Genomic DNA, 14,830 nt, shown 5'->3' with positions numbered 1-14,830 from the left:
GGACCAGGGAAAGATTGAATAATATATGGAGTGAATCTGACCTGTTTGTGTTAGCCCCAGGCCAGGCCACTGTGAGCCGCAGGCATCTGTGTGGAGAAGAAACACAGTAAAGGGGCAGCAGAGACAGAACAGGAAAGTGAGGGACATTTTGAACAGGAGCAAAAGAGTTTTAGCTAAACAGGACATTCCCAGGTGAAAGGAGGTTCCCACAGAGAGGTAGAAGCTTCCAGTATGCTGACAGTAATTAGAGATTCTGTAAAATATTGGGATCCAGAGAACCATTTGGTGTCCAATGATACTGTTACCAGCCCTTACCAGGTTTGACCTGGGAGGAATGACAGACTCAGCAAGTTGGTTTTGAGTATATAAGCTTTACTTCACACTTATGTCAAAGTAACACACACAAGCATAAGCAAACAATCCTAAGAAACACAGACAATAGGCTCATAGAAGGGGACTTGTGTTCCTCTGAATTCAGGCTGTGGAGTCTCCCTGAGGGCCCAAATTGGTATCAGGTTTCAAATGGGCAGCTCTCCGTTTAATGGAATGATTGTTTCAGGTTAGTGGAGGAGAGCTCCAGGACGTAGAGTTGTAGTACACTCTAAAATTCCTAGTTCTGAGCTGGTTGCTTAAATAGCTTATTAAATCTTGCTAATCACACTTTGCCACACACTACACATTTTCACTTTTATCTCTGGGTAGTGGGCCTATGCTCCTGAGGGACCAAAAATTGAAATTAATAAAAGTTTAAAAACTTAGGCCCTGAAAGGGAATGTCTAATGATAAAGGAAAACTTAACTCCTTAAATCAGGAGTGCATGACTGGCACCTGATCCCCGGCTCTCAGAGAAGGAGATGTAACTGTCCACCACTCCTGTCAACATTCCTTTGCTAATTGCTGGTCATAAAGATCCCCCAGCGGAGGGGGGGGGATAACTGACAGACCCTGTGCAAGCCCATGCCCTGTCTTAGCTCAGTCAAATGTATCTTCCTTAAAATATGTAGTTACTGACTAACTCTGTACTTTGTATGACCTTAAGTAACCATGGAAACTCTATAATTTGTGGCCTTCAACCTTATGGTCTGCCCCTTTAAAAGCTTCTCTTTTTGGCTGGGTGGCATCTCATTTGCCCACCATGCAGTGAGATCCTAGCTGGCCAGCTTGAAATAAAAAGAAACCTTTTGCTTTTGCATCAGAGTGTCGACTCCTTGGGTTAGTCTCTGGGCTCCTCGAATCTGGCACAACACTCCCTTTCTTTTCATCTTTCTTCAGCCAGGCCTTTGCCTATCTGATTGTAAACTTCTGTCTTAATCTCCCTCCAGCAAGGCCTTTGCATGCATGGTTAAAGGCTCCTTACAGAGACTCATTATCTAAAGGATATTTGGTCTTTTTTTTTTTTTTTTTTTTTTTTTTTTTTTTTTTTTTGTGCTGAGGTGAGTCTGGATGCCTTAACAAACAGCATTAAGTGAAGGGGTTTTAAATTTTCCAGAAGACATCCCAGCGGAGTGGATGGGCTTATCTGTTTCATTGGTTTATTTCCCATGGCTGCAGCAAATGAGAAACAGCAAAATCCACTCTCCGGATGCTCTTGTCAGCCCGGGAGCATTGCCAGGGCAGGGCCTGAAAAGGACTACTCAGCAGTTCAATATTGAAAAAGGGACCCAGCGGTTTGAAAGCGGCTAGCCGCTGAAGGAGCCAAAATATCTACCAATGGAACTCACCTGTGGGAAATGTACCATAAGCGATCGTCAGTAAGAGGGATAGACTGTAACCTTAAAGGTCATGTGTGTGTGTGTGTGGGGGGGGTGTTTCCTCCGCCCCCAAGAACACCAGAAGGGTGCCGGACACTCAACAGTTCGGGGAGACATTTACACCAACTGAGAGGGGGTTCCCTTACCGAATTATTGCTGCTGTTGCATGCAGAGTCCCAGCGAACCTGTGAGATGGAGGGTGGGCCGTTGGTTCAAGTATTAGGGTCCCCGTGTGCCAGGCGGTGGTTGACGTTAAGGCTGGGGCGCCTAATCCAGGTCGGGTGCCAAATGTTGTTATTTTGTTTAAATTAGAAGTGGAGAGATGGAGATGGAACATGAACCGCGGAGGGTACATTAAACATACAGGTTTATTATGGGCAGCAGGGCAGGAGAGCGAGAGGAGAGAGAGAAATGGAAGAAGAGAAGAGAGCAGGGTAGAGAGTAAGAGAGAAGAATTAGTGGTCAACCACCAGAAACAGAGAGAGGGGAGGGGGGATTTCATGCGGGTCCTGGGAATTAAACCCAGGTTCTCTGGGAAAACAGCCAGTGCTCTTAACCATTGAGCCATTGAGCCATTGCTCCAGCTCCTGGCCAAGGTATTTCTAAACCTAGCATTGGTGTATAGCTAATGCTGGCCATCTCCGCTGCATTCAGGAACCATATCTGCCTCTCAAAAGAGGGGGATTAGGTCCTGAGTGACTATAGTGGGTGATAAATTTTATGTATGGTGAAGGGGTGTAACTCAGTGGTAGAGCACTTGAATAGCACACTTAAGCCCTCTGTTATTAACTCACAAAGGAAAATAAGGGATAAGGTGAAGCAGAAATAAATTCTAGCATCTTTGCTTTTGGCTGCCTTTTAAATGAGCTACAAGATTTTCTTATTGATGAAGCCACATTAAATAACTGATCCAGAGGGAAAACATTTTGGGTGACTTTTTTATCTTATTTAAATACATGGTATAGAAAACTTTTTGCATCTGCTTGAGTGCTGGGATAGCAAGTATGCACCAGCAGACCTGGATTTGTGTTGGGAGCCAAATCTCAGGGCTCTTGCCCCAGGTTGGCGTCCTGCAGGTAGGGACAGATTTGCTGGCTTCACTTAAGCTGTTGCTTAGAAGGGATTCCAAGGCTTTCCTAATACCAATTTCAAATCTGTAGGTCAGAGATCCACTCTGAATTCAAAACACAGGCTATACTTTGAGTGTGACACACACTTTATTTAGTGGGTAAATGCCAAACATTACAGAAACAAAACAAAATGGTTTCAACAGTAGAATATTCTTAAGAAAAAATCTGAATCTCCCTCAGCATTCTCAAGTTTCTGTTAGCATAAATTACCCAAATAAAATAAGGCTTCAGGTTTATTCACAGTTACATATTTATATAGTGCGGTGGTTTGAATGAGAATGCTCTCATAGGCTCATCTGTATGAATACTTGTCCTCGGAGGAACTGTTTGGAAATTATTAGAAGGTGTGGTCTTGGAGGGGGTGTATCACTGGGGGTGAGCTTTGAGGTTTCAAAAGACTCCATGTCCAGTTAGTCCTCTCTGCCTAGCAACTGTCTCAAGATGTGAGCTCTCAGCTACTCCCCAGCACCCTGCCTACCTGCTTGCCTCTGCCATGCTCCCCACCATGACGGCCATGAATGCTCTCAGGACCTGTAAGCCCTAAATAAGTACTTTTGAAAGTTACCCTGGCCAAGGTGTCATCACAGCAATAGAGAATTAACCAAGACCTTTAGGTAAAGGACTTATCCCACATGAATTTTTTGGTGCTGAGTGAGCCTTGAGCTCCGATTAAAAGCTTTGCCACAAGCATTACATTTGTAAGGCTTCTCTCCTGTGTGAATCCTCTGGTGTATAATTAGGTGTGAACGCCACCTAAATATTTTATCACAGTCATCACACTGGTGCAATTTTTTTACAGTGTTCACTTTCTTAGCGTTCAAAAAGGAGCTACTTTCAACAGTGTTTCCAAATTCACAGTACCACTTGGCTCGAGTGTGGATTCTCTGGTGTTCAATAAGGTATGAGCTCCGGCTGAAGGCCTTCCCACACTCACTACACTGATAGGGCTTCACTCCAGCATGAATTATCTGGTGCTGGAAAAGAGTTGAATTTTGACTGAAGGCTTTTCCACACTCACTACACTTATAGGGCCTTTCCCCAGTGTGAACCCTCTGGTGGATAGTGAGCTGTGTGCTCATACTAAAGGCTTTTCCACATTGGATGCATGCATATGGCTTCTCTCCCTTATGAATCCTCTGATGGTAAATGAGACTGGAGCTCTGGCTGAAGGCTTTCCCACAGTCGTCACACACATAAGGCTTCTCTCCCGTATGAATTCGCTGATGTTGAATAAGATGTGAGCCCTGGACAAAGCCCTTCCCACATTCATCACATTTAAATGGTTTTTCTCCAGTGTGAGTTCTCTGATGGCGAATGAGCCGTGAGCTACAACCAAAGGCTTTTGTGCACTTGTTGCACTTATAAGGTCTCTCTCCAGTATGAATCAGCCTGTGCTGACTCAGGCGAGAGATCCACCTGAAAGCTTTCCCACACTCCTCACACTTAAATGGCTTCTCTGCAGTGCTATTTTTCTCATGGGCAGTGAGGCTTGGGCTTTCTGAAGCTCCTGGCATTTGAGATTTCTCCCCAGTGTGCATTCTCTGATGCTGGGCTAGAGTTGAGCTCTGGCTGAAGGCCTTGCCACACTTATGGCAGGGGTAGGGCCTCTCTCCAGTGTGAGTCCTCTGATGTCTGACCAGCTGTGATTGCTGGCTGAAGGCTTTCCCACACTCCTGACAACTATAGGGCCTTTCTCCTGTGTGGATTCTCTGATGATGGATAAGGCTTGAGCTCTGACCAAAGGTTTTCCCACATTCCTCACATCTGTAAGGCTTCTCTCCAGTATGAATTCTTTGATGCTGTATCAGTTTGGAGCTCAAACGGAAAGCTTTCCCACAATCAACACACTTAAATGGTTTCTCTCCAGTGTGGATTCTCTGATGCTGACTGAGCTGTGAACACAGCCTGAAGCCTTTCCCACATTCCTCACATTCATAAGGTTTCTTCTCAGGGCAGTGACTTGTGTGTTTCTCCTCTAAGCAGACAGAGGATTTTTTTTGGCACTCTTGACATCTGTATGGTTTTTCCTGCACATTCACTCCCAGATACGGATCCAGGGTCAAAGCTGGTCTAAAGACTCTACCACACACTTCACAGTTTTCTGATGATCCTTTCACACTGTCTGTCTGTTCAGAAGGCTGATAACCCAGAACAGTGGCCTGTAGCTCCTTACATTCCTGGACAGTGTCCTTGGGAGCCATAGTCTCATTAGTCAAGTGATGTTTCTGAAAAAGTGAGCCACTCACTCTTAGTCCCAGGCTACTTGAAAAATTCTCTGACCAGACCTTAGAATCCAAATTGTCTCCAAAGCCAGGAAGCTGACTTTTGGGAATGTTTGTATACTCACAGGTCTGCTTGTGATCAGTTCTAATAGCAGAATCTGAAATAAACACAAAGGAAAAAATGCTCCTTACATCTGAGGTCAGAGAAAGGGCAGAGACAACTAGGGGCTTGTGGGAATGTCAGCACTACAACACACACCAAGTGGAAAGTTGGCAAGGAGATATAAGGAGAAATTATTACAGTCCAGTTCGTTGGACGGTGATGATATGCTCATGTCTACAAGGCAGGGTGCTGAGACCTTCATGTCCTAAAAGGGTCCACAAGCAGTTTCACCCTATAGGCCACTGAGGAGGGAATATCTTTTTTTTTGGGGGGGGGTTTCCAGACAGGGTTTCTCTGTGGCTTTTGGAGGCTGTCCTGGAACTAGCTCTTGTAGACCAGGCTGGTCTCGAACTCACAGAGATCCGCCTGCCTCTGCCTCCCGAGTGCCACCAACACCCGGCTGAGGAGGGAGTATCTTAGAATAAGCAAAACAGACTGGACAGAACAAACCTGAGGACAGAATGATAGTCAAGAATTCATCAGAGTGCCAGGTGGACTCTGGAGGCAGAGGCAGGCGGATCTCTGAGTTTAAGGCCAGCCTAGTCTATAGAGTGAGTTCCAGGATAGCCACGGCTACACAGAAAAACTCTGTCTCAAAAAAAAAAAAAAATATCAGAGCTGGTCAGAGCCCCCAAACATACTAGCTCGAAATTGAGGAAGGACAAAGGGGAAATTGACCAAAAAATAGACAGGAATGTTGACTGTGGCTAAAAAAGAGGTGGTGTCTTAGCAGGAAGAGCCCAGAGCAGAACTGGGTGCTCAGCCTCTCCATGGCTGTTCTCTAAGGCAGGCTTCTCTGGGGAGAACTCAAACTGCAAATCCACACCTGACAAGCCTTGCTATAGGTGTGAAGCCAGTTTTTACTGTCAATTTAGCCCAATCTAGGATTATCTGTGAAGAGGGTACTTCACCTGAAAACTGCCCAGATCAGATTGGCCGGTGGCCATCTGTGAGATTGTCTTGATTGATGGTTTATCATGGAAAGACCTAGCTCACTGTGGGCAGTGTCATTACTAGGCTGTTTAGTCCAGACTGCATATGAAAGCTAGCTGAACATCAACCAGACTACAAGACGGTAAGTAGTGTTCCTCCATTGTTTGTACTTCAGTTTCTGTCCTGACTTCCCACAATGACGGCTTTTGACCTGGAAATGTAAATTGAAATAAATCCTTTCGGGGCTGAGAGATGGCTCAGAGGTTAAGAGCACTGACTGATCTTCCAGAGGTCCTGAGTTCAATTCCCAGCAACCACATAGTAGCTCACATAACCATCCGTTATGAGATCTGGTGCCCTCTTCTGGTGTGCAGATATACACGGAAGTAGAATGTTATATACATAATAAATAAATAAATAAAATCTTTAAAAAAAAAAAAAGAAAGAAATCCTTTCCTTTTTAAGTTGTCTTGTAGTCAGAGTGTTTTGTCATGTGACACATAAGATCAGAAAACTAGGTCATTGCCCGAGTGACCATACCCAGTAGTTCACACCAATTTCTTCTTTGTATGTGTATGCAAGGGTCTGAGCACCCAGGACCAAGAAGCCTTCATGATATTTACTTTACTTGTAGAGTCTCCAGATCCACACAGGCTGCCTTCCTGTCCTGACCCCACAGGTTTCTCTTTGAACATTAATTACATGCCACATCACAGTTGAATGGACAAGTGTTTTGTGCCCTTGATTTTTTGTGGTATAGCCTTCCCAGAAGTGGTCATAGACCTAGCTGTGGTTCTTTCTAGGCTTGGTTCTCTGAAGTATTCTTCAGTAGCCCAGCCTGGTCACAGGGACTCACCCCAGCTCTCTCTTATTCAGACCTTCTCTGTGACAGGGCCTGGGCCTCACCTGTCTGGTAAATCCATGGTGCCTCTGTCCCCTCTGCTCCCTGTAGGTCAAGGACCCATGGCTCTTGTCCTTGCTCCAGCCGAGAGATCAGTTCAGGCTTAAAAACCAGGAATCCTGCTGTGTGTGAGGCAGAGAAGGAAAGGATGGAAATATGACCAGGGCTCATCCCTGTTCCTAGTTTCCAGCCATGAAGAACAGGAGCTGCTAGATACAAGCAGAACCTATTCAGGAGGGTGATGAGGGATGAGGACCAGAACCTATTCAGGAGGGTGATGAGGGATGAGGACCAGAACCTATTCAGGAGGGTGATGAGGGATGAGGACTTGGGTATAGAGCAGCCCCTTCTCTCTAGTTCCTTACACCAGACAGGAAGGAGCACCCAGCCTTCCACAGTCTTCAGGGAACACAGCCACCAAAGAAAAGGTGGATCTACTTGTGGTACAAAATGAGAGGGGAAGCTTAAGCCCAGGCCAGCATCACATTCTGCAAATCGCAGCTTTTTCTTCCCTCAGTTCAAAAGGGAAGGATACTCCAAGGGGCCAGGGTGGTCAAGAAACAACAGTTTAAAATTAGTATGTAATTAAATAAATGAAGCAGATTTCAAATCAAAGGAGTGGTCCCAGAGTCCCTTTATGGCCAGTTCATAAAAGTAGGGAAGGTGTTGATCTAATCAAGAATCAACTAAATGGGACTAGAGAGCTGGCTTAACAGTTAAGAGCACTTGCTACACTTCCAGTGAACATTTCCTAGCACCTACATGGCAGCTCTCAACTGTCTGGATTCCAGTTCTAGTAGGTATACAGACATACATACAGGCAAAACTCCCATACTCATGAAAAAAAAAAAAAGGTTGAGAGAGCTTCCTCAGGCTTCCCACAACATGGTAAAAGAGGCAGAGAGGTCTGCAAGATACATCAGGCATGTCTACCCTACAGCTCCCAAGTCACATGCAAAGACAGTTATGAATGTGGCCTATCACAAAATCATGAACTTATTTAAGATGTGAAGTCTTTTTGTTTTGGTAATCTAATTGTAAGGTTCTTGAACATGAACCTTGTAAAGGATATCATATCACAATATCAAAAAGTTAAACAGATGATGCAGCAATAGGTTCAAGCTTTAAGTATAGGTAGGGCCCCACAGATCAGAAAATAAACATACTTTTTTTTTTTTTAAAGAAGAGGGGTTGCTGGGCTGTGGTGTCGCACGCCTTTAATCCCAGGACTCGGGAGGCAGAGGCAGGCGAATCTCTGTGAGTTCGAGAACAGCCTGGTCTATAAGAGCTAGTTCTAGAACAGCCTCCAAAGCCACAGAGAAACCCTGTCTCAAAAAACCAAAAAAAAAAAAAAAAAAAGAAAAAAAAAAAAAAAGAAGAGGGGCTAGAGATGGCTCAGTTAAGAGCACTGGCTGCTCTTCCAAAGGTCCCAGCACCCACATGGCAGCTCACAACTGTAACTCCAAGATCTGACACCCTCACATAGACATACATACTGTCAAAACACCAATGCACATAAAATAAAAACAAATTAACAAATAAAAAGAAAAGAAATCTGACCAAAGCTAACATGAGAAAAGGAGAAAATATAATACACAATAGAAGCAAGTTTTTTTTTGTTTGTTTGTTTTGTTTTTCGAGGCAGGGTTTCTCTGTGTAGCTTTGGAGCCTATCCTGGCACTAAGTCTGGAGACCAGGCTGGCCTCAAACTCACAGAGATTCGTTTGCCTCTGCCTCCCAAGTGCTGGGATTAAACGTGTGCGCCACTAATGCCCAGCAACATGCAAGTATTGTTAGGTATAGTGTTTTCTTTTCTTTTTTGTTTTGGTTTTTCAGACAGGGTTTCTCTGTGTAGCCCTGGCTGTCCTGGAACTCTCTTTATAGACCAGGCTGGCCTCAATATCAGGGATCCACCAGGTTCTGCCTCCCAAGGTGCTGGGATTAAAGTTGTGTGTCACCACCATCAGCCTCCTAGCAGCCAGGTGGTAGAAAGGACAGGCTGCCACTGTATACATGTGGGTATGGCTAGACTCTCAGCTAATCACTAGCTCTGTCACATAAACACATACTTTATTTACCCTGTACTGGCCGGGGGGGAGGGGGGGTTGTAGCACACACCTTTAATTCTAGCACTTGGGAGGCAGAGGCAGACAGGCGGATCTCTGTGAGTTTGAGGCCAACCTGTTCTAGAGTGAATTCCAGGACAGCCAGATCTGTTATACAGAGAAAACCTGTCTCAGACAAACAAACAAAAATTTACCCTGTATTTTTCAGAACTATCCTATGATGAATGTGATAATATACACTTATCATCTCAGCGCCTACTCAGGAGGCAGAGGCAGGAGGATCATTTACTTTAAGCCCAGGAGTTCAAGGCCAGATTGGACATCAGGGTGAGGAGCCCATCTCAAAAAAACAAAACAAAACAAAACAAAAAAATCATCGACTTGGTGCTGAAACATGAAGTTACTGCAGAAGGAAAAACTGTGAGAAGAGAATAACAGGTTTACTTTTGAAACTGGGTAGTTTGCCTAATGAACCACTGCAATTCCACTCATAGGCACATTGTAACAGTAGGTACAGTTTTTGTTTTTGTTTTTGTTTTTTTTTCTGAGAAAAGACAGAAAATGTAGGTAAGGCTGTTTGTTTTGTCACTAGGAGACACAAGAAAGCTTAGGCATTGACCCTCACAGAAGATAAAACCCTAAAGAAGAAAGAGAACACCATCATTCCTGGCAGGCCAGAACCCCCTAGGGAGTAGACATGGATGATCGAGCAAGAGGAAATCCTGGCCAATGTATTCTATGTTTCCTTCTTACACTGAGACATGTGATAAACTATATATGAGTCTGAGACAGCTCTTGCAGAGTACCAAGTAGTATCCTTTGTTAAAATTCTGATATGTACATTTAATAATGCACTTCATAACATGTCATCATGATCTTGGTGAAATCTAACACAAGATAGACTAAACACCTAAGTACAAGTCAGTGAGTAACAGCACTGACTGGCTTTTGTTTTTTTAAAGGCAAAAGAGCTGCACAAATATATGATTTCAGAACCTAACAAAGTAGTAAGCAAGGTATGACAGGATGCCCAAACTCTTAAAAATTAGACAAACACAAAAACCAGACTCTTAAGTTATTTTTTGCTTTCTTTTTGTTTTTGTTTTGCTGTTGTTTTCAAAACAGGGTTTCTGTGTAGCCCTGGCTATCCTGAACTTGCTCTATAGACAAGTCTGACCTCCAACTCAGAGATCAGCCTGTCTCTGCCTCCCAAGTGCTGGGATTAAAGGGATGCACCATCATACCCAGCTTGTTTTATTTTTTCTTTTGCTCTCTGTGGTATTAGGAATTGACACCAGAGCTTTGTGTGTCAGAAGAATATTCAACCACTGACCTGTACATACTCCAGCCCTTGTTGGCCACTACTTAACTAAGACATCAGAAAACTGGAGTTAGCCAGCCTGAATGGGATGAACAGTTATAGGCCTGGTCCAATACCCAGAAAAGTACCTAGTAAAAAAACTACATCCATTCCCACCTCCCCTTCCACCAGCCCAGGCATCCTCCCAAGAACCCAGGGTTCTCCCATGATGTAAGCACCAACATGATGGGATCAGCCCTGAAGAGGGCTCAGTAAGAAGTAAGACACGCATCAAGCAGGATATACGTTCTACCACGAAGTTAAAACAAACTACAAAGTTGTATTGTTAGAGCAACCTCCAGGGAAGGTAGCAAGAGTGGCAGAAGTCTGATGGCAGAATAGAAGGAAAGAAGAGACTCAAGGTGTCACTGACACTCTGGTTCCAGAACAATTCTTCCTGGAATCCCCATGCTAACAAAGATCTTTTCCCCTTTTCTTTCTTTTTTGTGTGTGTGTGCACATGCGTGTGTGTTAAAGCTATTTCAAGTATGGGTTCTATTTCTCATATGATAATTTAATAGCTTAGGAAAAACAGAGGTTTGACTAGTTCTCTGAAGTCTACCTACCTCACAAAGACTAAGTTGGGTGACATGTAGCCTGGAGCTAGCCTGACACACTCAGATTGAAAGTTTATCCTCTCAGGCCCAAGCAGTTAGCATCCACATCTGCTCTCTCTCTGACAGTGTGGGGCAGATGCTGACTCATGTCTGGAGGGGATCCCCAGGTGTAGCCTCACCTAATCCAGCCACACTGCTGTGGTTCTCCAGCATCACCTCCCTGTAGAGGGCCCTCTGACCAGAATCCAGACATTGCCACTCCTCCCGAGAGAAGTGCACAGCCACGTCGCCAAATGTCACCGCCTCCTGAAATCAGGATACACACTAGCACCCCAGATGTCCTTGTGTGCCAGCTCCAATCTGGCACCATAACATATCTCAGGTAGGTGACCCATGGGATTGGGTTAGAGTCACAGGGATCCCTCTAGCTCTTAAATCTGAGGTGAAAGGGAGGGACTTAGACCTCGGTAGTGACCTGATACTCCTCTCCACTGAACAGGGACAGGTAGGCTCTGGTCTGGGCAGATGCCTCAGGGTCTAAGCCTGGCAAGAGCCACAGTGAGGGTCAAAGCTAGATCTATGCTCAGGCCAGGCGGGGCAGACCCCCAAAACAGGAAGTGGAGGCTTCACAGAACATACGGGGGGGAAAAACAGGCAGCCAGGCTTCCTACCATGAGATTTGGAGGGTGGGATCCACTTGTTTTGATTCAGACACCTGTGAGAAATTATGAAAAGATCAGAGGTCAGGGTGGAGGAAGATCCCCAATTCCCAGGGTAATCCAAGGGTCTTTGTATCCCCTGCTTCTTTACCACCATCTCCAGACATACAGGGACACCAGACTGGGCTAACAGCCCTGACATTTGAGTATCAGCCTCTGAGACCCTTGTCTGTGTGGGGTTGGGGAGTTGAGTCACTTCACAAACACATTAAGAATGGCTGCCAGGGGCCACACATCACAATGGGAGAGGCAACAGTGAATTTACATGAAGTTTGTCTTCATGAGACACTTAGAAGAGACAAATAACCACACACACACACACACACACACACACACACACACACACACACACACACACACACACCACAGACACGATAGTGCTGACGTAAAGGGAACTAGTAACGTGTTTAAATGAGAAACTCTGGTAAAGTCTAAAAAGTATTCCTCCATGGGCCCCAGCCAAAGTGATGGTGGTAGGGAAAGCACTCGGGAACCTCAAAACAAAGTGAGCACAGTGAGCCAGTGTGTGAGACAAAGAAAGTAAGGGAAGCAGGGTTAATTGAAGGCAGTAGAAGACGGGCCAGAAGGAAGGACTTCGGGGGAGGAGGGGGCAGAATCCCTGTTCTCAAGTACCTAAAATCCAGTATAGGTTACAGCTGCCCTAAGCATTAGATAAGTACCCCTCAGCTTAACAAAGCCCTCAGGCCCCTCCTCAGCCCACCCCCACCCCGCCTTGGTAGCTTTTGGCCCAGGTGTCAGGTCATTGGCTAGCCCAAAGCAGCAGTCAACACCAGAAAAGGGTTCCCCTCTCAGACCCCAGCATCTGGACAGCCAATGGGAAATCGCGGTCCCAGATAGATGACAAACCCTGAGGTGCCATCTGAGTCCACAACCGTGACAACACTTTCAGCCTGTCACTGACTCTAGGCTTTCAAGGCGCAGAAAATGAGGGGAAAGATGATCCCAGGAAATGATTACTCGGGAAAAATTAGGGAGGCAGCTCCTGGAGGAGCTGTGATGCTCCGCTATTTGACTTGCATATTCGACCAAGTCCCCCGCCAGGCACTCACAACAGCCCCGAGCCTTCCATCTCTTCTGGGGGAGAGGCGGGTGTCCCTTGCTCTGACAAGGAATGCAATTACGCCGACTCACCCAGTCTGGGCGCGTCTGGGACCCGCCAACAGAGCGAGCCACCGGAAACGGCTTCGCACGCCCATCCCTCCTCGTCCCACCAGGCAGACTTCCTCCGGTTCAGATCCGCTCGCAGGCCAGAGCATCTCGCTCGATGGTTCCCGAGCCCCGCCCCCACTCCTGTAACCTCGGGGGCGGGGCCAGAAGTTAGCTGGTAAAGAGGGGGCTAGAGTCTAGGGGCAGGTCCAGGAGTGTGGAGCCGGGAGGAAAGGTTGAAGATCTCGGAAGCCAGGGTGCGAGCAGGAGGCGGGGTTAGGTCGGGAGCCTGGAGCGGAGGCGGGGCCAGCAGTGGAACCTTTCCGAGCTTGCAGAGGGTTGCTTTGGATGTTGAGCCTCTTCTTGGGTGAAACTCCGTGCTAGCTGGAAAAGCTGACCTCTGGGGAATGCCACTAATCACCAGCTTAGGGTTTGGTATTTCAAGCTTACCCTGACAGGGCGTAGCCCAGTTAGCTTTTCCTTAAGAAGAACGAACTGGTAAGCCCCAGAAGCCTTTACCCTCCTGAGTCAGAGCACGCTGGCCTGGGGTTGTAGGGGGTGGCACAGGTGGGGTAAGCAGGAGGCTGGACCGGGATTCACTACAGCTGTTGGGCCAGATAGATGAACTAGGACCTGAGAGGCTGTGGAGGGGGAACCTCAGTGGAAGTCTCTTGCCAAGAGCTTTATTCTGGAGATCAGGGGCGTTTGACACTGCACTCCCCAAACCCTCCTCAGCTTCTGGCAAAAAAGAAGCCGCTCTGGGTGTCTGGAGCTCCCAGACCAAGGATCTTAGACTCAGAGACTGTCAGAGCAGAGGTCACAAACAGGATCTGAAGATACATACAAATGCCAAGACGAAATATGAAAAAGTAAGGTAAAGTCTTACTTCAATAATACATATTCAACCACAGTGACATAGTGAGACAAAGCCGAACCAGCCCACTGGAGATGTTAACTTCCAAAGCCTTCTTTGGAGTCATGGACTCCAGACATCTGATGGCCTTTGTAATACCCTTCCTTAGTCTATTTTTTTTTCTATGTCTCTGCCCCCAACCGCTAGAATCACAGGGGTGTACCACCATGCCAGTGGCTTCCTCAGACCGCTTCTAATGAGAAAGATCCTGCCCAGATTGCAGTCTCCTTTCCTTATCCAGATTCCCCTTGGGTTCCTGATCCCTAAAGATAGTTTTGAGGAGAAAGCACCTCTTAACTTCTCAAGAATGCCGTCTCCTGAGTATATCTGATTCCTTCTACCAACTCTTCTTGCCCAAACATTGTTCCATTGTTCTTCAACTGTAGGAGAGCCTAGGCCTTTAACAACGATGACTTCTTCTTCTTCTTCTTCTTCTTCTCCCTCTTCCTCCTCTTCTTCTTCTTCCTTTTTTTCTGAGGCAGGGTTTCTCTTTGGAGGCTGTCCTGGATCTAGCTCTTTTTTTTTTTTTTTAAGATTTTACTTATTTATTATGTATATAACATTCTGCTTCCATGTATATCTGCACACCAGAAGAGGGCACCAGATCTCATAACGGATGGTTGTGAGCCACCATGTGGTTGCTGGGAATTGAACTCAGGACCCTTGGAAGAGCAGTTGGTGCTCTTAACCTCTGAGCCATCTCTCCACACCACACCCCCCCAATCTAGCTCCTATAGACCAAGCTGGCCTTGAACTCACAGAGCTTGGCAAAACTCAGTGAAGGACTGAGAAATAATGAAGTGAGTGTTTCAAGGAGGCTAGAGGCCTATTGTGTCAGTACTGTTGAGAGGGTGTACAATGAAAGGAAAAGACTCTGGGAAAACAACACTGAGGAAGCTCTTGCTTTTTGTTTGTTTTTGTTTTTCGAGACTGAGTGTAGCCCTGGCT

The 14,830-nt window shown here is 46.0% G+C and overlaps 2 protein-coding genes across 13 annotated transcripts in view; one reads left to right on the top strand and one right to left on the bottom strand.

The window, feature by feature from the left end:
- Window positions 1-1,414: 1,414 nt before the first annotated feature.
- LOC103164495 (zinc finger protein 7-like) lies at window positions 1,415-13,668 on the bottom strand. 12 transcript variants are annotated; one of them, XM_035440728.1, is made up of 5 exons: window positions 12,955-13,668; window positions 11,755-11,798; window positions 7,106-7,222; window positions 5,229-5,261; window positions 1,415-1,936 (listed from the first exon to the last, which is right to left on the bottom strand). In XM_035440728.1, exons 1-5 carry the CDS (start codon window positions 13,077-13,079, stop codon window positions 1,902-1,904), a joined length of 354 nt encoding a protein of 117 aa, XP_035296619.1. In that variant the 5' UTR covers window positions 13,080-13,668; the 3' UTR covers window positions 1,415-1,901. The 12 variants fall into 12 exon arrangements, with proteins under 12 accessions (XP_035296619.1, XP_035296612.1, XP_035296613.1 ...); XM_035440721.1 differs by lacking the exon at window positions 1,415-1,936 and adding an exon at window positions 11,263-11,389 and having other exon boundaries at window positions 2,947-5,261; window positions 7,106-7,219; window positions 12,955-13,236; XM_035440722.1 differs by lacking the exon at window positions 1,415-1,936 and adding an exon at window positions 11,263-11,386 and having other exon boundaries at window positions 2,947-5,261; window positions 12,955-13,236.
- Znf251 (zinc finger protein 251) overlaps window positions 13,628-14,830 on the top strand; it is a 32,768-nt gene continuing 31,565 nt past the window's right edge. The window contains exon 1 of the mRNA XM_035440729.1: window positions 13,628-13,843. The gene's annotated coding sequence lies outside the window, so the exon portion shown is untranslated. The remainder of the gene's footprint in view (window positions 13,844-14,830) is intronic.

Source organism: Cricetulus griseus, chromosome 2 (assembly GCF_003668045.3).
Source record: "Cricetulus griseus strain 17A/GY chromosome 2, alternate assembly CriGri-PICRH-1.0, whole genome shotgun sequence".
Lineage (NCBI taxonomy): Eukaryota > Metazoa > Chordata > Mammalia > Rodentia > Cricetidae > Cricetulus > Cricetulus griseus.
This window is presented reverse-complemented; position numbering and strand designations above follow the sequence as displayed.

Excerpts from the sequence above, each read along its gene's own strand:
- LOC103164495 (XM_035440717.1), bottom strand. The coding sequence starts at position 13,079 with ATGCTCTGGCCTGCGAGCGGATCTGAACCGGAGGAAGTCTGCCTGGTG. Across the intron at positions 11,799-12,954 it reads CCCAGACGCGCCCAGACTGG|GTGTCTGAATCAAAACAAGT; the intron begins GTGAGTCGGCGT and ends AATTTCTCACAG. Across the intron at positions 5,262-7,105 it reads ACCATGGATTTACCAGACAG|ATTCTGCTATTAGAACTGAT; the intron begins GTGAGGCCCAGG and ends TGTTTATTTCAG.